Source organism: Cydia strobilella, chromosome 17 (assembly GCF_947568885.1).
Source record: "Cydia strobilella chromosome 17, ilCydStro3.1, whole genome shotgun sequence".
In the NCBI taxonomy this organism is placed as follows: Eukaryota; Metazoa; Arthropoda; class Insecta; order Lepidoptera; family Tortricidae; genus Cydia; species Cydia strobilella.
Genome location: NC_086057.1, coordinates 12818360 through 12843014, shown reverse-complemented (window position 1 = coordinate 12843014; position 24655 = coordinate 12818360). Strand labels below are relative to the sequence as shown.

General features: G+C 41.0%; 3 protein-coding genes across 3 annotated transcripts in view; 2 read left to right on the top strand and 1 right to left on the bottom strand.

Moving 5' to 3' along the window:
- The window catches only part of LOC134748751 (omega-amidase NIT2), a 92877-nt gene that overhangs the window by 29908 nt on the left and 38314 nt on the right, over positions 1-24655 (bottom strand). The window lies entirely within an intron of this gene.
- LOC134748750 (sorbitol dehydrogenase-like) lies at positions 444-11887 on the top strand. Its single transcript, XM_063683524.1, has 8 exons — positions 444-577; positions 3305-3338; positions 3767-3900; positions 7015-7205; positions 7742-7926; positions 8238-8416; positions 8811-8932; positions 9549-11887. The coding sequence occupies exons 1-8, from the start codon at positions 524-526 to the stop codon at positions 9724-9726; spliced, it is 1077 nt and encodes a 358-aa protein (XP_063539594.1). The 5' UTR covers positions 444-523; the 3' UTR covers positions 9727-11887.
- LOC134748885 (sorbitol dehydrogenase-like) lies at positions 16435-24392 on the top strand. The gene is made up of 8 exons (XM_063683716.1): positions 16435-16542; positions 17025-17058; positions 19465-19598; positions 21836-22026; positions 22331-22515; positions 22899-23077; positions 23476-23597; positions 24001-24392. The coding sequence occupies exons 1-8, from the start codon at positions 16462-16464 to the stop codon at positions 24149-24151; spliced, it is 1077 nt and encodes a 358-aa protein (XP_063539786.1). The 5' UTR covers positions 16435-16461; the 3' UTR covers positions 24152-24392.

Sequence of the window (24655 nt, the reverse complement as noted above, 5' to 3'; positions counted from 1 at the left end):
TGGTTTAATCAATTTAATCATATAAAAAAATCACTCCCTCGAGAGTAAAATCTTCTATTAACTCTCTGTTTACTGTACCTTACTTACCCTTTGTACCTAAGCAATTGTGACGAATGTTTCTTTTTTTATGGTTCTGCTCGATTATTTTTGTTAATTTTTTTACAAATAATGATTAAAGTAACTCTGAATAGATGCCACATTAGGTACATTTTGACAGTTGAATGTACCTACCATATGAAAAAGTCGAACATCAATATATCGCGTATTTATTACTTTTATCCTTATCATGTTATCACTTGGACCAACCGCCCGCAAGGTCCATAATCCGCCGACCGGCTACGACGACTGACCTTAACCTCCAATGCGCTTCCTCTAACAACCATTTATCCAATACTCACAATAACCCGGTAATGTAACTAACTAGAGTGTATTGTGTGATTACAGTTCGTGTTGAGTTGACAATAAGTAGACACACCTCCTCAGATCTCCAGTTGTGTAGTGACCGCCACAGAAAACACACGCCATGTCCGGAGATAACCTCACCGCCGTCTTACACCAGACGAAAGACCTCAGATTGGTACGTTACCTATCACTTTTTTTTTTTGGAATCATTTCAACTAGCTAAAGTTAAGTTAGACGCCAATATGCAACTTTGCATTTATCGTTGACGTAAATAGTAATTTTATTATACACTCTCACATATAGTTCGTTAATCGCGGGTTAAAAGGTTATTATTAGAAACGTGTTATCCGGTTAGCGATCGATATGTTTGCCAAGATTGACTAAATGCTGACCGACTAGTGTATTAATACCATTCGTTTACCCCTGTCAATCTTCACTTATCTATATCCACTATAAATCCACCTATACATATAAGTACAGAGACAATTATTGGTAAAAACTTGTCAAGATATTGCGTATAGCGGCGTTTATTTAAATAAATTAATTATCATGAATTACAGCGGTTTCTTAACGGCCCGGTAAAAAGCCGGTTTCTGTTATATTGAGACCAATGCTAATCTAATATTAATAATGTGTAACGTGAGTATCGTATGAATAACGATAAATTATATCTATAAAATATAAATCAACGTCGCCGCTGCCGTAAAAATAACCCTGAACCAGTGCGGTATTAGTTTATCGGTCACAAAAGCATATAGCGTAGTAACGTAACGGTAATTCGTATGTAGATAATATTTAGGAAACTATTTACACACCTGTACAAGTAGGTATATTACCTAGTACCTATCTATGATCAGGCTAATATAAGTGCTCTAAATGATCTGCACTTAACGAATCGATAGGCATGATAAGGGCTCCTATTATATACATAACTACTTTATCTACTCCCGCCTATCAGCGTTTTGGAAATTTACATATACAATTATTTAATGCCTTATAGTTTCACAGTCGTGTGCCTAATTATTACGCATGTCTTTGGTGTGTACCTATACAGTATGTTTCTGACCATGGGGTTTTAAAATCTTTAAATTCAGGGCTCGATTCTACTCGCTAAACTGAGCTACTTTTATTATGGGACCAACCCTAATATCGCGAATTTTTTTTTGCTTTTCCATAGAAAACGTTGACATCTGATCAGCCAAAATGTATGAAAAAGCCAAGTTTAGTTTTCGCGATTTCGGGGTTGGTCCCATAATAAAAGTAGCTCAGTTTAGCGAGTAGAATCGAGCCCTGAATTTAAAGCCCCATGGTCAGAAACACCCTGTATATTATAATTATAATATTTTTTTAGTATCTCCGACCTACACGGATAATGATAAACTATAATTAAATTATTACTTAATTACAAATACTCAATCTTGGTATCGTAAAAAAGTCTTAAAAAAGATAATAAACTAGGTATACCATTTGCACTTTATATACCTCACTTTATACTATACCCTTACTACTGACAGTTGTGACTAGATACTTAATTGTCTATTTAAATGTATTGAAACGGCACATGTCGACCTTGAAGAAAATTGGCGGCATTCTTATCTTGTTACCATTTACGTAACTACTTATTAACACAGACGCACGTAAATAATAAAATCTACTAATCGCTAATCTCCGTACAAAGTTGCATTTTGCTCCTCGAAACTTCCTCCAATATTAATAGATACTTAACTACCAAAGACCGTAAATAATGAAAATGTGAGTGTCGCCATGTCGTGGAACACTCGGTTGGAACGAAGTTAAGAAAGGGTCGTGACGGAAATTCGTGACACATAAATAACTAATATGACTCGTGACGGAAAACTCACCTACACCCTTCCGCCAAGTCCGTACCGTTCGACAAGGAACTTCGTTCCAACATCCTCATTCTCACTCTTTCTCATTTTCATTCTCAATGGCTGGAACGAAGTTAAGAAAGGGGATCGTGACGGGTTTTTGTGACGTGAAAATCTTATACTTTTTTTCGCCTCGCCCCCATCCGCCAAGTCCGTACCGTCACCGTCCGATAAGGAACTTCATTCCAACTTCCAACTGCTAATCTCTAAGGGCCAGTTGCACCAACCACACTTAACAGACTGATCAACATTACTCAACAGAGTACTATGAAAATTCCCATACGCATTAGTTATTTGTGCAACAAGAGAGGAAAGTTGGTTTTTCTTGCGAGTGTTTATTTTGAGTCCCGAGAAAGCGAAAGATTCTACAATTGAATCACGAGCGAAGCGAGTGATTCTAAGGTAGAATCTTAAGCGTAGCGAGGGACTCAAAAACACGAGATGTAAAATAACTTTGCTCTCGTGTTGCACACATAATTTTTCACCTCAGTAGTGAGAACATATTAAAGGTTAAAATGTATTTCGAATTACACAGAATAAACAGAAAAAAAAGTATTATAATATGTACGATACGATAAGATACGATACGATACGATACGAGACGAGACGAGACCGGACCGGACCGGACCGGACCGGAGACGAGACGAGTCCGGACCGGACCGGACCGGACCGGACCGTACCGTACCGTATCGTACCGTACCGTACCGTACCGTACCATAAAAAAAATGTAATAAAAGTATGAAGTTCATGGCCTTCACTAAATTAAAAAGCTACATTGTTTCACTCCCTGGAGTGAGGAAAATCGCACTTTCCTCACTCCAGGGAGTGACGAAAGTAGGCTTGTTCGAGCTGCTGAGGTGAAAAATATTTAGCGAACGCTTTAACGGTGGCTGACAGTTTGGTGCAACCGACTCTAAGTCCCGATTTGTTACTAGGTAAAAAGCTTTTGAAAGAAACCTTGCTTTGATGTCTGTTAAGACATTGTGAAGTAATCTTGTCGTTTTTCTTTACAGGAGCAAACTCCGATCCCTGTGATAAACGACGATGGTAAGTTTTAGTGCTAAGTTTGTGTTCTGAAAGTATAGGTAGTAAGTCTAGTCTTGCGTGCCTTAGTCTAAAGGGCATCCTAAAAAACTGAAATAAACCAGACTTAGTAGTTAAGGCAGTTTTCTGTCCTCTATGCATCTAGATCGCAGATTAAATGACCTCCATATAGAGGACAACATTTAACCTTTTGGACGCCAATGACGGATATATCGGCACCGCAGCTCCAACGCCAAAGACGGATTAATCGGTCAAAGACCACAGAGCAACATAGACCTACGTGCATGTGCATAAAGTTCAATTTCAGTTTTGACATTTCGGTGACGTGGCGTCCGAGTGACAGCTTTTGTGTTTGACACGGCGTCGAAAAGGTTAAGCTGCGTGCTAGGTATAAGGGCTTGTGTCTAATGTGTTACATGAATCCATTTCAGAGGTGCTGCTGCGTATGGACTGCGTGGGTATCTGCGGATCCGACGTGCACTACTGGCAGAGTGGCGCCTGCGGTCACTTTGTGCTCAAAGAGCCCATGATCATGGGCCATGAGGCTTCTGGCGTCGTTGCCAAGGTAACCACTCATAATATGTGCCATTTTCAACCAAAAGGGTACTTATTGTCGTTTGTCAGTAAGGCGCTATTTCCATATAGCTTCTTCTTAGAAATCAACCTTATCAACAAGCGACAATGTGGTACCTTTTGGTTGAAAACGTCACATATGAATCACAGTCGATTGTGGAAGTAGAGTTGTTTTTATTTTAAAGTACCTAATATTGGTGTCCTGATATTACGTGAAACGGAAAACTGCTGTTAGGATGCTAATTACGGTGGTAGCACCCGTTGACCGGCGGTTCACTTTCGAACTTTGCCCGGCAACCGTGTAGATCTAATAACCGCTTTAGGGAGGTATCCCTTCCTATTAATACTAATATTTTGACTATAAATTAATTACTGCCTAAGAAGCTGACAGACAACGTTATTCCATACTATCCATACTTCCATACTAATATTATAAATGGGAAAGTGTGTATGTCTGTCTGTTACCTCTTCACGCTTAAACCGCTAAACCGATTGAGATGAAATTTGGTATAGAGATAGTTTGAGTCCCAGGGAGGGACATAGGGTAGTTTTTATCCCAGAAATCATCCTTTAAGGGGGTGAAAAGGGGGGTTGAAGTTTTTATGGGAATCGATAAAATGCAGATTGGATAAAAAATAAGCTACCCAAATTACTTACTCCACGCAGACGAAGTCGCGGGCAAAAGCTAGTAGGTGAATAAATATAAACATGTTTTAAACTACCTACATTCAAAAAAAATCTACACTTATGTAATGCAAGTGATTAAATAAAGTACAATTATTGCTGGTTTATCTTTATTACTGCAATATCGGTCATATCATTATTGCATGTTATGTTTGTCACACGTAAATTAATTAAACAATATAATACCTACGTAGCGTAGGTAATCGCTGAAAGGCGTAGCAATAAGATAATGATACAATTAAACTGGATGTGTTATAAAAATATTCATTATCACAGCTATTTATGCTGAATTAATCAAGAAATTTATGTCGCATAACATCGGTTAGGTAGGTATACCTATAATTACCAAATATAAAGAACATGCGTGTGTAAGGGTGGTATTACACCTGTCCATCAATTTCTTTGTCCAATGTGCATTGCATCTCACTCTCTCATTAAGCAAAATGTGAGACGCAAATACACATTGTACCGTTACGTAATATTAGAATGCCCCCTGCATTCAAATATTACGTAACGCAATTTTCGAAGATTTTGAACCTCCCCTCCTCGCCCCCGTGTAACGCGCCGTAATATTTTCGTGTGGGGAGTACACGAAAACGTTACGGCGCGTTACACGGGGGCGAAAAACACTTTCACTTGGCGTACTGGTAGCTGGGATAGACAGAAGCGATCATGCAAATCCTGTGAGCCATGGGAATGAGGATTGTTTGGCTGTAGCCAAATATCCCCAGCACTCTTGCGCAACCTCGTCGTGTTCCTCAATGAAGCGGTTCGAGTGTTTCTTGGCCAGCTTTTCTAAAACGTTTCGTTTTTGGAATTGGATACACCACCAGGATTTGCCGAGTCTCTGGTATATCCAAATTCCTCACGAATTTTTTCACGGTCTCGGGCTAGCGAACGAATTCGCAGAATTGGCGCACTAGTACACGGAACGGCAACAGCGCGCGCGCGTTATTATAAATTTTAGTTTGAAATTTCATATTACGCGCGCGCGTAATTTTGAGGTCGGCGCGATTTTTTTGACGACCCGGCGGCGGCGGCCTACGTACCTACCTACATATGCATCGCAATGTTGAAGAGCTGGGGGTCTAGCTAAAATGACAATCGTACATTCGACAAACGCCAAACGAAAATAAAAAATGTATCGAGATGACAGATGCTGCGAAAAGTAACGTGACTATTTCCATACATTATTTATCGTTTCGAATTCGATTGGTGTTTTCTATCAACGATTGCCATCCCCCTGTTCTTAATTTCCTGACTACTTTATTGATATTAACATTTTTACAGAGAAGAAATTTGTTGTAACAGTGTCTTTATGCTGGCCGTAATTTGCGGTTTTTGAATGCACCATAGAGGGTTTTATGCATGATAATGTGTATACTTAATGTGTATGTGTGTGTAAACTTAAAATTTGCAAGTCACTGTGGATAGCTTGACTCACTTACTATGAACTGTAACATCCTATGTATACCCTATCTTTCGCAAATAAATGACTTACTTATGACTTATAGTGTAGAATGTATAGATTAGGTTATAGAATTTGAATTCTCTGGATATCGGATAAGTGGCTCAGCAGAGCTGAGTGAGCTGACAAACAACTGGGTCTAGATATCGCGTGATACGGGGATATTTATCGAATGTCGGATGATACTGTTAGCTTATTGATGGGATCAGTTAGGTCAGCCGTATCTTTATGGCCTCATAGCGTGATATTAAAGGTTATGTGATTTTAAACCCCAAGCACAAAAAGCCTCTTAAACATTTTTTGTTTTCTCGGGTAAGGACCCCGAGAAAACAAACCCAACAGCGACCAGAATCCGTCAAAGGGCCTCTTACATCCGTAATGCCAGAAGAGATACAAAGGGCGATAACACAAATGAAGAACCGCAAAGCCACAGGACCAGACGAGATCCCTGTAGAGATCTGGAAAATGCTGAAACGAGATGGAATCGGCGATCCAATACCAGACTCGTGGCGCAACAGTTTTCTTATGCCATTCTACAAGGGTAAAGGTGACGTGAGGGACTGTAGCAATTACCGCGCTATCAAACTTATATGTCCCATACCCTTAAAATATGGGAGAGGATCATTAATAATAGATTAAATGATATAATTACACTTACCCCCAACCAGTGTGGGTTTGTTGCAGAAAAGGGCACATCTGATGCGATCCAAACCGTCCGCATACTGCTTGAAAAAGCCAAAACCAACCGCACTAGCCTTCATATGGTCTTCATAGACTTAGAAAAAGTTTTTGACCATATCCCTCGCGACCTGATATGGGAAGCTCTAAGAACACAACTTGTACCCGAAAAATACATCGCTTTAATTCAGGATATGTACACAGATGTAACAACTCAGATCATCTCTTCAGATAACTAATAATAAAATATCTAACAGTCTTCAAACGCAATTGCAGGTTGGTGCCAAAGTGAAGAACCTGGTACCAGGCGACCGCGTAGCGATCGAGCCGGGCGTGCCATGCCGCTACTGCGAGTTCTGCAAGTCGGGCCGTTACCACCTCTGCCCCGACATCATCTTCTGCGCCACGCCGCCCTGTCACGGCAATCTCGCGCGCTTCTACAAGCACGCGGCCGACTTCTGTTACAAGTGAGTACCTACGCTTGAAGCGCACACTGAGTAACGGCTCGGCCACGACATTGCACGACTGGCGACGGCGGCGGCGGCAACCATAGGTTGGAGCGAGACACAGCGATCGGACCTTTCGTTCCCATGCACCTTTGGTTGCCGCCGCCGCCGTCGCCAGTCACGCAATGTCGTGGCCGAACCGTAAGTATATACGGTTGTAGTAAATTCCAGAAGTGAGCACGGGGCTTCAGCATGTAACATGTAACCGATTTTAGCGTATAAAGTACATTGTTCACACTGTTAGCTAACATTTAAACTATATTGCAGAAACATAAGGCTTTATACCAATGCGGTGTTGCTGTTAGAACAAGTCTTATTTTTATTAGAGAGTACTCATAGCATCTAGGTACCAAGCCACTAGCCACCGATATTTTCGATAAAATTACTGCTTCTGATGCGCGTCATTTTTCTCTGATGGCTGCCTCTGCCTCTTTTTACGCGCTAGTTTTCTGATTTTTTGACGTTGGACTTACCTAATATTTATATTTCTTCCTCAGATTACCAGACCACGTATCAATGGAAGAGGGCGCTTTACTAGAACCCCTGTCAGTGGGTATCCACGCGTGCCGCCGCGCCGGCGTCACTGGAGGCTCCACCGTGCTCGTTCTAGGCGCGGGACCGATAGGCCTGGTCGTCATGTTAGCTGCTAAGGCGTTCGGCGCTAGCAAAGTTCTCATCACAGGTGAGTGTTGGTAGTAGAGCTACTGACAGTGGGTATCCGGTATCCATCAACTATTCACGCGTGCCGTCGTGCTGGCGTCGGTGGAGGTTCCATCGTGCCTTCTTCGTTCATTTTAAATGGGTACCAATTTTGGTGATTAAATGGTTCTCGTGATAAGTGCTGGTCTGGTAATGTGGCCTGGTCATACTTCCAATTTAACACTGAAAGAGGACACTTAGAATTGTCTTGGCAAGCCGTAGCGATGACTTTCACTGATGCATGACAATGGTGAAGGCATTAATTTTTACTATATTCCTGTTTCCTTATTTCAGACATCCTCCAATCCCGTCTGGACTTCGCGAAGAAGATGGGCGCGGACGCGACCATGCTGGTCACCCGCGACGACAACGAAGCCGACTTAGTGGCCCGCACCCATCAGCTGTTGGGCGAGCACCCAGACTTCAGCATAGACGCGAGCGGCGCGCAGTCCACCGTGCGGCTTGCCATGCTGGTGAGTAAACGGGGCAGAAGTTACACGACAGAGTGGGTGAGATAGAGATGGACGATGGAAGGACAAGCCAGCGTGAATGACGCGAAGCTCACTGTGCGGCTCGCAATATTAGTGAGAAAATGGGGCAGGATACGCGAACAAAGCGAGTAGAAAGATAAAAAATAAAAGGATAAGTCAGTAATCCGCGATGAGGAGGTGGGGTTGGTGCCCCACAATCCATATGCATCGGAAAAATCATGCGCAATGCGAGTTGGATAAAAATAGTGGCACGAGTATCAAGCCTCCACCTTTGGCCCAAAGCGGTGAAATGAAGAGATGTAGTTCTTATTTGTTGTGATTTTAATATACATTTAAATTTTTTTTTCTAATATGGTATTATAAATGCTCATTCCAGGCGACCAAGTCAGGCGGTACCGCAGTGCTGGTTGGAATGGGCAGTCCGGAGCTCACCGTGCCCCTGGCGGGCGCCATGAGCCGCGAGGTTGACATTCGAGGCATCTTCCGCTACGTTAACGAGTGAGTACCTAGACCTACTGATAAAACACTTGATCGACGTTTTACCATTAAGGTTTACGAATGATCGTTTAACTGTGTCGATGATGGTACTCTATCAGCCTTCGCCTCTGCCACAGTTGGCATTTGGATGGCAATGCTGTGAGATTGGCTCATAGATTGGATATATAGATACCTTACCTACAGGCATAATTAGTATGCTCAGTAAAACTATCTGCATTATCTCAAGTTTATACAGACAGAAACAAGGTTAACCTTGTCTTCTTAACTCTTCTACTAGAGCTTTTACTGACTTGACTTGTATCAGATTGTATTCATTTGTAGCGCACCCAAAGGGTCGGTTGCACCAAACTGTCTGTCACCGTTTTACCGTTCGCTAAATGTTATTGTATGGAATGTTTCATAGTTCTCTGCTGCTTGACGTTAATCAGTCTGCTAACTGTGGTTGGTGCAACTGGCCCTTAGTAATGCTCAATACTATTTTTCGTTAACCCGCTCACCCGCTCCGTGCAACCGCGCCAGCTAGCGGACGCGTTCCTGAACACTTACCTACTCTTGCTGACCTATGAAAACACTATTAATTAAATGAGTTTAACTTAACACTGTTATTATTAATCAGGTACCCCATCGCGCTAGCAATGGTTGCGAGCGGCAAGATCAACGTGAAGCCGCTGGTGACGCACCACTTCTCGTTAGAGGAGACCCTGGAGGCCTACGAGACCGCGCGCCAGGGCGCCGGCATCAAGGTCATGATACACGTGCAGCCCCGGGACACCAACAACCCGCAGAAATTCTAAACCTGTTGTAAAATAATGTCGAGCGAGGCGGTCATATAACTTGATTCCTACTTTTCAAGAGTTGTAAAAGAAGTGTATGTACAAAAGTTGATTGTAAAAGAGAAGTCTAGGGAATAATCGTGCCTCTAGGTAAGTTTGACAACAATGACTAGACAAGAGTCCATTTAGACTTATATTGACCGGGATACAGACCGTGATTACCTTTTGTATTGTTTATGAGCTCCCGATATTTCGACGCAGTTACATGCATCTTGTTCACGGCACAGCATGGCACTGCGTTGAAATATCGGGAGCTCATAAACAATACAAAAGGTAATCACGGTCTATATCCCGGTCAATATAAGTCTAGTGAAACTAACCGTGAATCACTCAAAACTCTTAAGAGTCCATCTATTCTTCTTTTAATATTTGCGTCAACTTATAACCAACGTTACCGTATAATGTACTACAGGGCCCTACGGTGACATCTACGTCAGCTGTCAAATTCGAAGCACGGATTTAATAACTGCCACTGCCCACTGGTTCCGATACTTACCGACCATTTCTGTCCTCTAGTGAAAAAGGGTACAAGTCTCGCGCAGCACCAGTAATATATGATCATTGTCAAGAGGGCGCCGTTATTCTCATGTATGAAGTGACAGTTCAGTATAGTATGAAATAAATACCGGCCAAGTGCGAGTCGGACTCGCGCACGAAGGGTTCCGTACTATTACGGAAAAAAACAGCAAAAAAAAAACACGTTTGTTGTATGGGAGCCCCATTTAAATATTTATATTATTCTGTTTTTAGTATTTGTTGTTATAGGGGCAACAGAAATACATCGTCTGTGAAAATTTCAACTGTCTAGCTATCACGGTTCATGAGATACAGCCTGGTGACAGACAGACGGACAGCGGAGTCTTAGTAATAGGGTCCCGTTCTTACCCTTTGGGTACGGAACCTTAAAAATTAGTTCCAGTAAAATCCCGCAACATGGCGCGTGATCATATATTACTGGTCAGGCTTTACATGGTAATTACGCCCTTTTATAACTGCGCTGCCCGAGACTTGTACCCTTATTCACTAGTGCCAGTTATATTGGAATACCAATGTTCAATTCTATTCAGAAGACGCATTAAGGTTTTTAAAATATGAAATTTCGTGAAAATCGTGTTTGGAAAATTAATTTGTCTAAGTTTTGACACGTTTACAGGGTTACTTTTTTAAATCTTGCATTGTTGTAAATGCATAGTTACTTATTTATTAAAGCTACGAACAATTAACAAAACTACATTTAACTGTGCTACTTCTGCAAGTTACCTTTGAGTGGTGCTCTAACTAAGCCATTAATAAATAAAATAATAAAAATGTTATTTATTCAGATATCAACCCATCAATTAATTTAATCAGTAAATGCCAACTATATTAAATTTAACTATTTTAAACTAAACTATAATTAAAGCTATAAAACTAATTAAATAGTTGCAGCGGAGGCCTTGCTCATACAGTAGCAGGTTGCGTACACTACGTTAACAACGCTGTTCGTCGTTTCGCTCACTCTCCCGACAAACGACCAGTGACTTTTACGCATTATAGCGTAAGAGTCATCTACTCTGTTCACGTAAAATTGTAAATGTTAGAAGTAAGAATGTTGTGAATTATTGTACATAGGTAATAGTCGTTTGATTTGTAGCTGGCCCTGAACGGCTAATCCTTTGTATATTGCTAAACCGTACGTGCTACTACCTGCAAAAAAAGGGTCGTATAATTCTAATTGGCACCTGAGCGCGGGCTAGTCCAACGCTCAAAAAACCTGCGCTCTCCGATAACGCACCTTTGTTACGCATCTCAATGACCCATTTTAGACTGGTTCTGTAGCGTTCGACTCGCCGGCACTCAGTAGCCATAGAGACCACACACACCCTCGCAAAATATTTTTCCATTAGTTCATTTTGAATCTTATTCCAATTACCATAGAGTCTTATAACCAAATATAGCGACCCAACCTTTTTTTATGCAGGAAGGTGGCACGTGCGGTTTTACAATAGACAAAGGATTAGCCCTATGGGGCCAGCTACAAATCGAACGACTATACGTAACATGTATTTTATAGGCGCTGTTGGCGAAATAATAATAATGTAGCTTGATATTTTGAAACACTGAAATAAATTATTTTATTACACGTTGGAATTTTCATTTCATTTAATAAACCATCATAATAAACCTCTGTAGATTCCGACCACGCTTAGTTTGCACCGACCCAACTTCACACTCTATTAGTAGTGAAAATGTATCAATGTATGATCGCACCATAAAATACTCAGCGCTTCTGAAAGCCTGCCGCGAAACGCGAAACACCGAAATTCGAAATTTCGTTATCGGCCTCTCTATCACACTTGCATAAATCGTATTCGAGCGATAGACAGGCCGCAGATAAAGAAATTTCGATTTTCGTTTTTCAGGGTATGGCCTCTGTAACTATGCACTGTTTCTTTAGGATTGGCGCGGGAGCGGAGATTCGCGCCGCGGCTTTCTCATTACCATACCAAGTCAAAAGTCGGATCTTTAAGAAGGTGCGCGGATGCGAAAGGGCTGTAGTGACGTAACAGGAGAGGTTTCTGTTTAGTCAAGCGCTAACACTAGTCGTATACGTTGATTTATAAAAAGTCCACGCCAGCTTTCGTGAATCAACCTATAGGTAACATGTGTATTTTAGTTATAAAATTAGAAACCACTCTTAGTAAAAAAAAATGGATACAAGGTACAAAATGGTGCTTGCCTACTCGTACTCTTAATAAAATATCAATTCAATTCATGCGAATATTGCGAATATGAAATCTAAAACCATCTGTCTGATGAGACATGTAGAAGGAGATGGTCACAAGCTAACGTAAGGGGGAAACTACACACACTATCCCGCTAGCTTAACCTCGGGCACAGCTAGTTACTTAACCTTTTCGACGCCGTGTCAAACACAAAAGCTGTCACTCGGACGCCACGTCACCGAAGAGTCAAAACTGAAATTAAACTTTATGCACATGCACGTAGGTCTATGTTGCTCTGTGGTCTGTGACCGATTAATTTGGCGTTGGACCAGCGGTGCCGATATATCCGTCATTGGCGTCCAAAAGGCTAAAAACGTTTTGTTTACGTACGTTGGTAGGTACCTATTAATATAACGTTATCTTAAAATGTAGTTTGCTCAATTAAACTTAATTACGTAACCTGAAATGTTTTTGATCAACGAAACATTCCTTACAATAACTACATACTTACATAATGTTATCAAACTTACGTAGCAGCAGAAAGCATTGTTGCAAAGGGTCCTTTTATTAGGTATTAAATCATTGTACGTACTACGTACGTGTGCGCGGATTATAGGATAGGGCGAATGGGGTTGGCCGGTTGAAATAATAAGCAGATGGCGCCAGCATAGCTTGCCCTGTCAGTCCCTAGAATTGTGTCAAATTTTTGGTTTTTTAATGCCCTGCATGCCAGCCCTTTAAGCCAAATCTCATAGAAAAAGGGACAAGCTATGATGGCGCCATCTCTGCAAACCTTTGACAGTTGCCAACCCCATTTTTAACCGACTTCAATTTCATAGAAGGAGGAGGTTCTGTATTCGGTAGTGGCTATTTTTTTTTATGTATGTTCACCGATTATTCCGAGACCCGTGGTCCGATTTGCGTAATTCTTTTTTTGTTCGAAAGGAGCTACTTTCAAGTTGGTCCCATATTAATCTGGTTCTGATCTGATGATGGGATCCCTGAGAAATTGAGGGAACTCCTCAATTTTTAAAGGCACATGTATGGTGATTTGGGTGGTTTCATAAGCAACTTGAGCATTTTCTCTCGAAAACGACCAATTTGATGAAGTGGACCTGATGATGATGATTGTTTTGAAGATAGTGATGATGATTTTTTTATGTAGGATGTTCAGCGATTACTCCGAGACCCGTGGTCCGACTTGAACAATACTTTTTTTGTTTGAAAGGAACTACCTCCAAGGTGGTCCCACATTAATCTGGTGCTGTTCTGATGATGGGATCCATGAGGAATTGAGGGAACTCCTCAATTTTTAAAGGCACATGTATGGTGATTTGGTCGTTTTCTTAAGCAACTTGACAATTTTTTCTCGAAAACCACCAATTTGATGAAGTGGAGCTGATGATGATGATTGTTTTGATGATAATGATTTCAGCGATTACTCCGGCACCCATGTTCCGATTTGAGTTATTCTTTTTCTGTTTGAAAGAAGTTATCTCTCCAAGGTGTTTTCGTAATATTTTTGGTTTTGATCTGATGATGGAATCCGTGAGGAATTGAGGGAACTCCTTAATTTTTAAAGGCACGTGTATGGTAATTTCGGTGTTTTCTAAAGTAACTCAAGCATTTCCTCCCCAAAACCACCAATTTGATGTAGTGCAATTGTAGCCTAACCACGAGTTTGACACTAAATATTCTTCATAACTTACTTTGTACACTAATATGCCAGTACGAGCGAGATGCATAAACAGTAAGTTACGCACACGATAGCGAATATATCAATGTCAAACTCGTGGTAAGGCTACTGATAACTTCCCTCGTATGTGTATTATGATTTTTGATGTAGGTAGTGTTGGAAACAACCAAAGAGACTGAGAGGTGAAGGTAGAGGGTATTAGTGTTTGGGGGGTTTGAGGTTGGGGGTTGAGGGGAGGTAAGTTGATGGGTCGGGGACTGAGGGGTTGGGAGTTAAGGGATTGGGGGTTAGGGTTAGGAGTTAAGGGGTCTGGGGTTAGGGGTCGGGGAATGGCGGTTGAAGGGTTGGTGGTTTAGGGTCGAGGGGTTCAGTGATCAGGGGTTGATGTGCTGTGAGGTTGAGTGATCGGGGGGTTTGAGGGATTGGGTCAGTGGCGGGGCGGAGAATGGATTTAGTGACAGGAATGATTTCCCAGGCGGACTCGAGGAAAATTCTAATTATTTAATAAAGTTTACGAATTTACAGTTAAACATGATTATGTTTTTCATTCATGCGTCACGCTCTTAACAATATCTTAAAACTTAAAATGGAAAAATAAAAACTTTTATAAAAAAAAGATAAACCGACTTCAAAAAGGATGAAATAAAATATTATCCATTTTAGGGTTCCGTGTTTAAGTATATGCGTTACCAACTGATATGTTTGAAGTCGGTGCCAAGCCAAGTACTCCAAGTAGTAACAATACCAGTCAAAAATAATCAGCTTTACGTCTATAAATCCCATTACAACTGTACAAATATTATAAACGTGAAAGCAATTATGTCTGCCTCTTTGTTACCTTTTCATGGCTAAACAACTGAACCGCTTTAGCTGAAATTTTGCATGAAGGTTCCTTGAATTGTTTTATATTTTGAAATGTAGTCCTCTGGATAAGCGACAGAAAATAACTCAGTCCCAATCCCACACTTGCGTGCTATGACTGTTCAAGAATTACTAAAAAATGTTCTTTAAAAAAAATACGACGACAAAACGTATTAGATTTACACTAACGTGCCGACAAGCATGGTACGAACTGCGCCAAGAAGGTTCAACAGTGTGTTCTGTTCTGAGGTATACAGAAAGTTCGTTTATTGTCGTCGTGTACGCTGCGTCTTACATCTTAGGCGAACACTCGCGAACGCGAAGCGAAGCGACGCGGCACGGCGCGGCCGGCCCAAGGCGTTCGCGTTCGCAACGAGATCGCCCACGTAGGACACTTCTATATCTATGTATCTTTATCGAATTGCACTGCAAAATTAATATGAATATATGGTTTAAAATTTGGCTTGGCAGCGACTTCAAACATATCAGTTGGTAACGCATATACTTAAACACGGAACCCTAAAATGGATAATATTTTATTTCATCCTTTTTGAAGTCGGTTTATCTTTTTTTTATAAAAGTTTTTATTAACAAATGTCAATACCTACATTATTTTATTTTATTTGAGCCCACAGAAGTTTCTATTTTTACCACGTTGGATACTATCATCGCATTATTATTTCCCACGAACACGCACTTAGGACAATTTATTAATTTATCGTATGGCATTAAGGGTGGTGCTGGAAATAATTAAAAAATAATCTAGATTGAGGTTTGCGCTCTTCAAATACTCATCATAAGGCCCTTTCACGTGCTTTCACTTAGGTTCGCGTGGTCTCATTCCTTCTTTTGAATTTGGTGAACGGGTATTCCAGATAACCGGGTTTCCGGGATGTTCTACCGTCTGCTCAGGGTTACCACACACAAACTGAGGGGTCACACCAGCCTCATTTATACCAAGGCTAGGCACAGTTTCACAATGTTTATAACAATGTCACAACAAAAAACATGTCGTGCGACAGCAATAAATTTATGCGCGTGCGATAGAGATGGTGGGTCAATTCTACGTGCTTCGCGTCCTTACTTTAGCCACCCACATGTCGCGGCAACGCTGTGCTACATCAATACGTTTATTATTACGACTCATAATAATTATTAGTTTTATTTTCCGTGAGTGGGTCAAGTGAGTCAAAGTGTTATGTAGAGAGTGGGCCTTCTGCACGCTCTAGGCTAGGTACTACTATATATTTATATAATATGTAACATATTTTAATATCTGTTAGTACCAACGGAACTCTAGCAAAGATCATAACAGATTGCGGAATTAAGTTGTTTGCGTTGCATAAGAGATACCTACGAACAGTACGAACTGTTTTATCACTTTAATTGTGGTTTAATATAATAAAAGCGACTTCTCGGCAGTGTTTATTTGATATGGAGCACAGTGCAGCCATGACTGAAGCTAACTACAGTAACTACGCAGCAATCCTACACGGACCCAATGATGTTAGGATTGTAAGTACTAATATTTTAACAAGTACCTATGTTTATCAAATCTGTGGGCGCTAAAGATGCTTATATAAATAATTACATTTATTAAATACACTTATATAAAAACTTATTGACCGAGCGTTAGCGAAGGTCTACGTTCAGCTTGGGCAAAAGTGCTTTCGTATGTTCTCCTCTACAGGTTGCAATTCACAACCGATTCTCGTGAAATGTTGTGAGCAGGTTCCACGATTAAAATAATTTTTTTTTTGTCGTTTTAGTTTTTGTGAATTATTCAAAATGGTGGAGCCTTATGTACATTTTTTCAAATTTAAGTTAAGCTCGCGAGGTCTAAGCTCACAGAGTGAGTATTATATTCTCTGGTTATGTCCCTCATGGGCGCACGCGTATCATCTATATAATGCTAGGTCTATGGTGCAAATAGATTGTGTATTAGGTACCTATTTGTATTGTCTTATATTATAATGGATCTTATTTTACTTTTGTAGGAAAAATGGCCAATGCCGGAGATCAATGATAATGGTAGGTCCACAGGATTAGAGATATACACATACAGAATGTCTCCAAATTGGGGAGTGAGTAAAATTCGTAAATTATCAGATGTAACTAAATCTGTTCGAAATTGAAACGCGAGATCGATTTTGGATACAAGCAAAATTACTTGATTTGCATTCAAAGATTTTCAAAAATCCCCTGCATCCAACCGGGATGCGAAACATCAGGCAACCGCTATTAAAAACAAAGAAGATCATCGGTCCTACCACAACTTGATCTACCTAGGTATGTATTGCCAAATTTTGCCAATAGGGAATATTACGCGAAACTCTGCGTAGGGGGCGCCACTACCACAATCTGAGGGTCTATCGCGAAACAAGAAAATCCAAATTTCGTTATCTAACATCTCTGTCACTCTTGCATATTCGAGTGATAAAGAGGCAGACAGCGAAATTTCGAATTCGTGTTTCCCGGTAGGTCCTTTGTAAACAAACCGCCTTCATGTATAAATGTCATATTTTATTATCTCTGAAAACTTATCAAAAAACTGTTAGTCAAAGTATGTATAAGTTACTCTATGGTTTACTATAGGGGCTAGTGCTGCACTCTGGTGGCAGAACATTGCAGTAATACCCCCTATTTGTTTAAAAAAATATTGCTCCATAATATTGGAGCATAATAGATACTTAATTATACTAGTCTAACCCGTTCGTATAAAAATACCGCAAATCGATGTACAGGTTAGCCGTTTGGCACACACATACTAGAGGCCAAAACAATTTTTTTGACCCGCAGTTCCTAAAAAAAATTCGCTGCCCCCCGCAGTTGAAAAATTAACAAAAAAAATTGTTAATGATATTATTTTCAAAATTGCTTTCTTGGGGTTCGATATCAAGATATTACGTATCATTTGTGGTATATTGTACAAAAAAAATCAGTAAGGTATATCGTAGCTGGAAGATACAACCACAACTATACATTTTGTGACAATAACTAAACAAATTATACCAACTGGTGAAAAGGCGCAGTTAAAGGGTTAAAGAGGTATTTCCCGTTGGATATATGGATATTACGTATCATTTTATGATTAATATGTACCGTATCTGCAGTATAGTTCCAAGTCTCGTGAAATAGGTATTGAAGTAGAACTGTGTCACTTTGTAAAATTGAAATTTTTTTTAAAAAATGCTAATGATATTATTTTCAAAATTGCTTTCTTGGGGTTAGACATGAGGATATAATAACAATATAATAATAAATTTATTTATTTCAAGTAACATGACTCATAAAATTTGTTAGTTTACAATATTAATTCTTATCCCTAATGTTAGTACATAATTAATAAGTTAAACAAAATATGGGCTGCAAGAAACATGCATCTCACAGCAGTGGCTCAAGTATGGACAGTCAAACCTGTCCGCAATAGAGCGCAGGATGGGGTTGGGGCTGGCCCGCACCCGGCGCACCAGGGATGAGCATCGCTTGCGTATGGTCGCGTAAAAGCAATCCATACGCGCCATCGCAAACATCCCAGATGCGCTACAGAAGCGGGGCAGCCCCACCAGCACCCGGAACGCGTTGTTATATTGGACCCGGAGGGCTCCATAGGCTCTCTGCGTATAGCACACCCATAAGCTGCACGTGTACAAAGATGTACAAAAGGCTCTAAACAATGTAACTTTAACTGCTTTTGTACAGCGCGCAAACTTACGTGCGATCATGTTAGCCCTTACAGATAGGGCCCTCCGTTCTCGCTCTCTATCCATATTATCCTTCATATCAGATGAAACAATATGGCCTAAGTATTTAAAACTATTCACCCTCTCCAGTGGTGTGCCATTTAATTGTATTGGAGGTACCTCCCCTATCCTGTATCCTCTCGGCTCAAACACCATGTATTGGGTTTTGGTAACATTATACCTAAGGCCATGCGCAGTCGCATATCACGTATCATTTGTGGTATATTGTACAAAAAAAAAATCAGCCATATCGTGTCTGGAGGAGCCCAAACTTGGTATGTTTCGAAAATTCTTTTTGTTTTAATTTAAAAAAAAATGCCCGAAATGTAATGATGTGATATATTTTTAGAATCGCCCCAAAAAGCCCTTTCGTATGATACCACACTCAATAGGTTTTGGATTTTTTTTTTCCATACAAAAAAAAATATGTTTTACCACTCCCCCCCCCCTCCCCCCCGCAGCGAAATTTTTTAAGGAACTGCGGGTCAAAAACGGCTAACCTGTACATCGATTTGCGGTATTCCTTTGAAATTGGGGTCGAGCGGCTTCCGCTATACCTAACGTAAAAAATCTTCTGTTCTTTAAAAAATAGTTTTTTTTTATCTCCGGTAGCGAGAGCGGTATCGGGACTTCTAATCTAATAAGTAATAACAAATATTTTCTGAGTAAAAGTTGAAAATAATATTAATTACAGAGGTGCTGATAAAGATGGAGTGTGTGGGCGTATGCGGCTCCGATGTGAAGATGTGGTCCACGGGCAAGTGTGGCTGGGACGTGCTCACGGAACCTATAGTCATCGGCCACGAGGGAGCAGGTGTTGTGACCAAGGTATAAATACTGTATAGTGTATAGATACAGGTTGTAAATTTAGTCGCAATAATTTACGGGGTAAAAAATAATTTGACTCTCCCATACAAACTATCAACATCAGCCAGGCAAAATTTATGGGAGAGACGACTTCGGAGTTGGTCCCATAGTAAAAGTTGCTCATTACGACCTATCAAACATCAAACATCAAACATTTATTCAGCAAATAGGCCACAGGGGCACTTTTACATGTCAATTTTTACAAACAATAAAATTAACCCAAAATTACAAAAAACAATTACATAAATATAAATGTTAAATTACACAAGAAAAAAAACTAATAAAAACTATACAAATAACAGAAGTACTAAAATTGTTTAGAGATGTAAAAGTCTCTAGGTGTCAGAGATAAAATGTATATAATAATAAAAAAGATCATCAAATTATCCAGAGATGTAAAAGGGTCTCCGAGACTTGAATTGTTTTATAATTAATAAAAAAACAAAATATTAAATCAGACAAACAGACAAGAACCGCATGAAGTTTGCAGATGACACTAAATTATTTGCCAACCCATTGCTTGACTATGACTTGCTACAAGACGACCTGAACAAAGTATGGAACTGGTCTAAAGAATGGCTCATAAATCTGAATTCTACAAAATGTACTGTTCTGCACATAGGTAAAAACAACCCTCATTACACATATAATATGGACAACACTCCCTTAAAAGCTGTCAAGGTACAAATCGATCTGGGTGTCAAAATCACTGAGGACTTGAAATGGGAAGAACATATAACTGCAATCGTGAAGAAAGCAAAGAGCCTTATCTACCTCATAAGAAAAGCTTTTGGGAATCTGACGCCGGATATGATGCTCAAAATTCACAAAACCTATGTTAGGCCTATATTGGAGTATGCATTTCAAGTATGGAGCCCTTATTTTATCAAGGATATTGAGATGTTGGAGAAAGTTCAACGTAGTTTCACCAAGATACCGAAGAAACTCAAAAACATGTCCTATGAAGAAAGACTACAATTCTTAAAGCTCACAACCTTGAAGGAGCGCAGAGAACGCGGAGATCTGATTGAGACATACAAAATACTAACCCAACACTACGACCTTAAAGATTTCCATAAGATGCTAGAACGCAATAGTAACAACCGTCTGAGAGGTCATCAGTATAAGCTGGTGTCTCACAGGTCCTACAATAATCCTCATAGACACTTCTTGAGCAACAGAGTGGTCAACGCTTGGAACAAACTCCCAGGGGATGTAGTAGCGGCCCAAAGTGTCAATGAGTTTAAGAATAAATTAGATAAGCACAAAGCAAATTCTACTCAACACTGAGAACTTGGTTTATGACTCTGGATACAGGCATTATCTGTTGTTTAAACTGCCTGCCCATTACAAATAATAATAATAATAATAAGTGCCTCACGTTAATGCCACTCAAAAGTAAAGTTACATAGGTAAAATGAAGGCCGTGTAAACTTAAACAGACCGGTCTCCACAAACAGCACCCTTTCACGAGTATGACGCGTATCTCAGCCATCGTCTCCCTCAACCTTCATTCGGGAAAGTGGCGACCCGATCAACGACGCCACCGTAAGCAAAGACTTTTAAGCGAACATGACATGTTCAAGTTGCCGGGCTGTATTAATATGTATAAAGTAAATTAATTCAGTGAGATACAACTACTATATGTTCACCCCGTGAATTATTGGTGACTTTTACACACTTTATTATGGATCTGGTGTGGAGCTGTGAGACGAACAAGTGTGGCTGAGACTGGAACGTGCTTAGGCTTAGAACGCATGCGGTTTTTTTCTTGCGGTTTCAGTCTTTTAAGTACGTGCGCTTATAAAGCATACCGTACGTTACATTTTTTGCGGTTGAGGAACCGCTTTTGAAAAAACTGCAGTGCGTTCTAAGCCTTGCGGAGAAGTATATAGGACGTAGGCAGGCAGGGTAGGAGGTATTCCGCATGAGGTTGCGTATAAAAATTATGGTTGAGGCGTTTACCTTTATTAAGCCAAAGTGCCTCTACTATGTATTCGATGCAGACTGTACGGACTAGTTTGATGTGGTGTCTAATGATGGTTGTAGGTGGCAGTGAACGTGCGCTGCGCGTAGAATACAAAGTAGCGATCGAACCGACGCAGCCATGCCGTGCTCGTGGTTGCACGTTTTGCCGCACGGGCCACAGCCTTTGCGGTAGTATAACCTCGCCAGTATAATATTGATGATGTTTGCAGGTCGGAGCCAACGTTCGTGACCTACACGTGGGAAACAGAGTAGCCATCGAACCGACGCAGCCTTGTCGCGCTTGCACGTTTTGCCGCACGGGCCGCTACAACCTTTGTCCTGAGCCACGCTACTGTTCGTCGCTAGGCGCTGACGGCAACTTGGCGACGTACTACAAGCATCTTCCGGATTACTGCCATAAGTAAGACAATCATGTACGTATACATACTCGTACCTACTTATACATCATCAAGTGAACAGGGGCACATACGCGGAATTGTAGCCCGATACGGCAGCGACTCTGATATTAGTTTTGATCAGGGACGCTATCCTATATATCATGTTAAATTATTTGACAACTTTCTATATCTCAGCCCTCGTCAGGTACCTAAAACTGTCTAATACAGTTTGTTGCTGACTCCCATAATTTATCGTCGGCTTGCCTGCTCGCATGATTGACGTCCCTGATAGCTTCCTCAAGGTTTCATTACCACATTTTCTAACAGGATGCCCTCAAACCTGACGATGGAAGAAGGCGCCGCAGTGCAGCCGCTAGCGATCGCCATCCACGCGTGCAACCGTGCCGGCATCCGGCTCGGGCAGCGCGTCGCCATCTTCGGTTCCGGGCCTGTTGGCTTACTGTGTGCTATGGCCGCACGAGCGATGGGGGCCAGCAAGATCCTCATGACCGGTTAGTGAATGTTTATTCTGGTGATCAACATACACCCGTGCAACCATCTGGCTCAGACTATTAACTCGTCATCTTTTGCGCCGGGCCTGTTGGCGTATTGTGCGCTTAGGCGGCGCGAGCTATGCGGGCCAGCAAGATCCTCATGGCAGGTTAGTACGTATATATGTCTCCATCACGTAATGAACCCTGTTAGTCTTCTTCTTTGTGAAAGTCTTATCTTAACGGATTCTTCTTAACGGTTTTTATCTCTGTCCATCTTCACACTAACCTGCGCTATTTTCTGTTCTAATTCCTTAAGGCTGGCGTAAAGTATGATTCTCTTTCCCAATCCCAGAGACACTTACCCTGCTGTTGACTATAGTTAAAAACCCAACTTATTTCAGATGTAATCCCAAAAAGGCTGGAAGTAGCCAAAGCACTGGCCGCAGACCACACTCTACTGGTGAAAAACTCCTTTTCCGACCAGCAAACAGCTGATAAAATAGAAGAGTTGCTTGGCGGTCGTCCTGACGTCAGTATCGACGCGTGTGCGTTCCCTTCTGCCACAAGAGCTGCTATGTTGGTGAGACTTTATCTTGATAGATATAGAGTACACTTCAGTGTAGCAGAATTGAAGGATTAGGTACGTTCTCCTGATGAAGAACTACTCCGACTAGGAGTTTTAAGTATTTGCCGTAAGTACCAACGTTATGCGCTTTCCTTTCTGACACAGGAAATGCTATTCTAATGAGACTATTTTCATATGCATATATGTAAATAAAATATCATTTCTGTTAGTGATAAAGTATTCCAAGCCACTTCTCTTCTGAGAGACCTGATTCAAAAAAATAATTGGGGATATCGTTTTTTTCTTCCAGGAAAGTCCATAAACCTAACCCTGTACATTTACCTGTGTTGTGTACAACAATAAAGTGATTACTACTACTACTAACCTAACCTAACATTGTTTTGTTTTCATAGGTGACGGCGTCGGGCGGCGTGGTTCTGATAGTGGGTATCGGTGGAGCCAGCGTCGAAGTGCCGCTCAGTAACACCATGTTGAGAGAAGTGGATATACGCGGCTCCTACCGGATCGCTAATACGTAAATACATCGCACACAATATAAACATAAGTCATTAATTATGCAGGCGACTCTATTAGCACTAGTATGCTGTAGGTACAATCGGGAGAAAGACTACTCATCCCTTGCCCCCTTGCTAATGAATGGAATCTGAGCGCTTTCTTGATTTTAATATGACCAGACTCGCTGGCGCTGGTTATGTCTATGCCACCGCGGCATTGCGTTTTAAAAGCAGATAACACTGCTAGCGAATCGCTAGGCGGGTTATGCGTAACGCGATATCGGCTACCAGCGTAGCGTGTAGTAAACAGGTTAAGGCGAATATGCCCAAAGGTACGGCAATACCAACGACGAAGAGATGGTGAAAAACGAATACACTAAGCATTAGTACTGTAGCACAAGAATGATTGTATTTCGATTGCAGGTACCCGGCCGCCATATCGGCAGTGTCAAGCGGCGCCATCGACCTGAAGAGGTTCATAACGCACCACGTGCCGCTGGCCGACACGCAACGCGCTCTGCAGCTCGCGCAGAGCGGGGAGGGCATGAAGGTCATCGTTCACGTGCAAAAGTAACCAAGACCAATCATTGCACATTGGTGGATTCGGTATAGATGAATGTTGTAAAAAGAAGGGTGTCCATACTGTCCATAGGTCTAAAGCACTTTATGTCATAGGTACTTGCACCGCAACCGTTTGCGACGACGCTGCGCAAGCAAGATATACTTTACTATATTAGTATTATATAGCTGTATACATGCATAGGGTTGTCTCGCTCGCACACTGTCTGAGACGCGATGAAAAATATCAACTATCAACCCTACCCTACCATAAACGATTCCACATACTTTTATTTAATTTTGCTTTAAGTGTAAAATATGTATTAAGAAACGTTACGACATAATCAACTAGTTTCATTACCCTCAATCAGGCAACCAGTCAAACGTTAGAGCTAATATACAACACTGTAGTGTCGTCCCTTTCAAATCAATCTAATAAAAACGGGACGACACTACAGTGTTGCCACTTTTTAATTTCTACTCTTTTTTGCCAGACTTTAGACGAGGAAACATTGCTTAC

Coding starts and splice junctions, on each gene's coding strand:
- LOC134748750 (XM_063683524.1), top strand. CDS start 524: ATGTCCGGAGATAACCTCACCGCCGTCTTACACCAGACGAAAGACCTC. Junction 578..3,304: donor AGACGAAAGACCTCAGATTG/GTACGTTACCTA, acceptor TTTTCTTTACAG/GAGCAAACTCCGATCCCTGT. Junction 7,927..8,237: donor TAGCAAAGTTCTCATCACAG/GTGAGTGTTGGT, acceptor TCCTTATTTCAG/ACATCCTCCAATCCCGTCTG.
- LOC134748885 (XM_063683716.1), top strand. CDS start 16,462: ATGGAGCACAGTGCAGCCATGACTGAAGCTAACTACAGTAACTACGCA. Junction 16,543..17,024: donor GACCCAATGATGTTAGGATT/GTAAGTACTAAT, acceptor TTACTTTTGTAG/GAAAAATGGCCAATGCCGGA. Junction 19,599..21,835: donor GAGCAGGTGTTGTGACCAAG/GTATAAATACTG, acceptor TGATGTTTGCAG/GTCGGAGCCAACGTTCGTGA.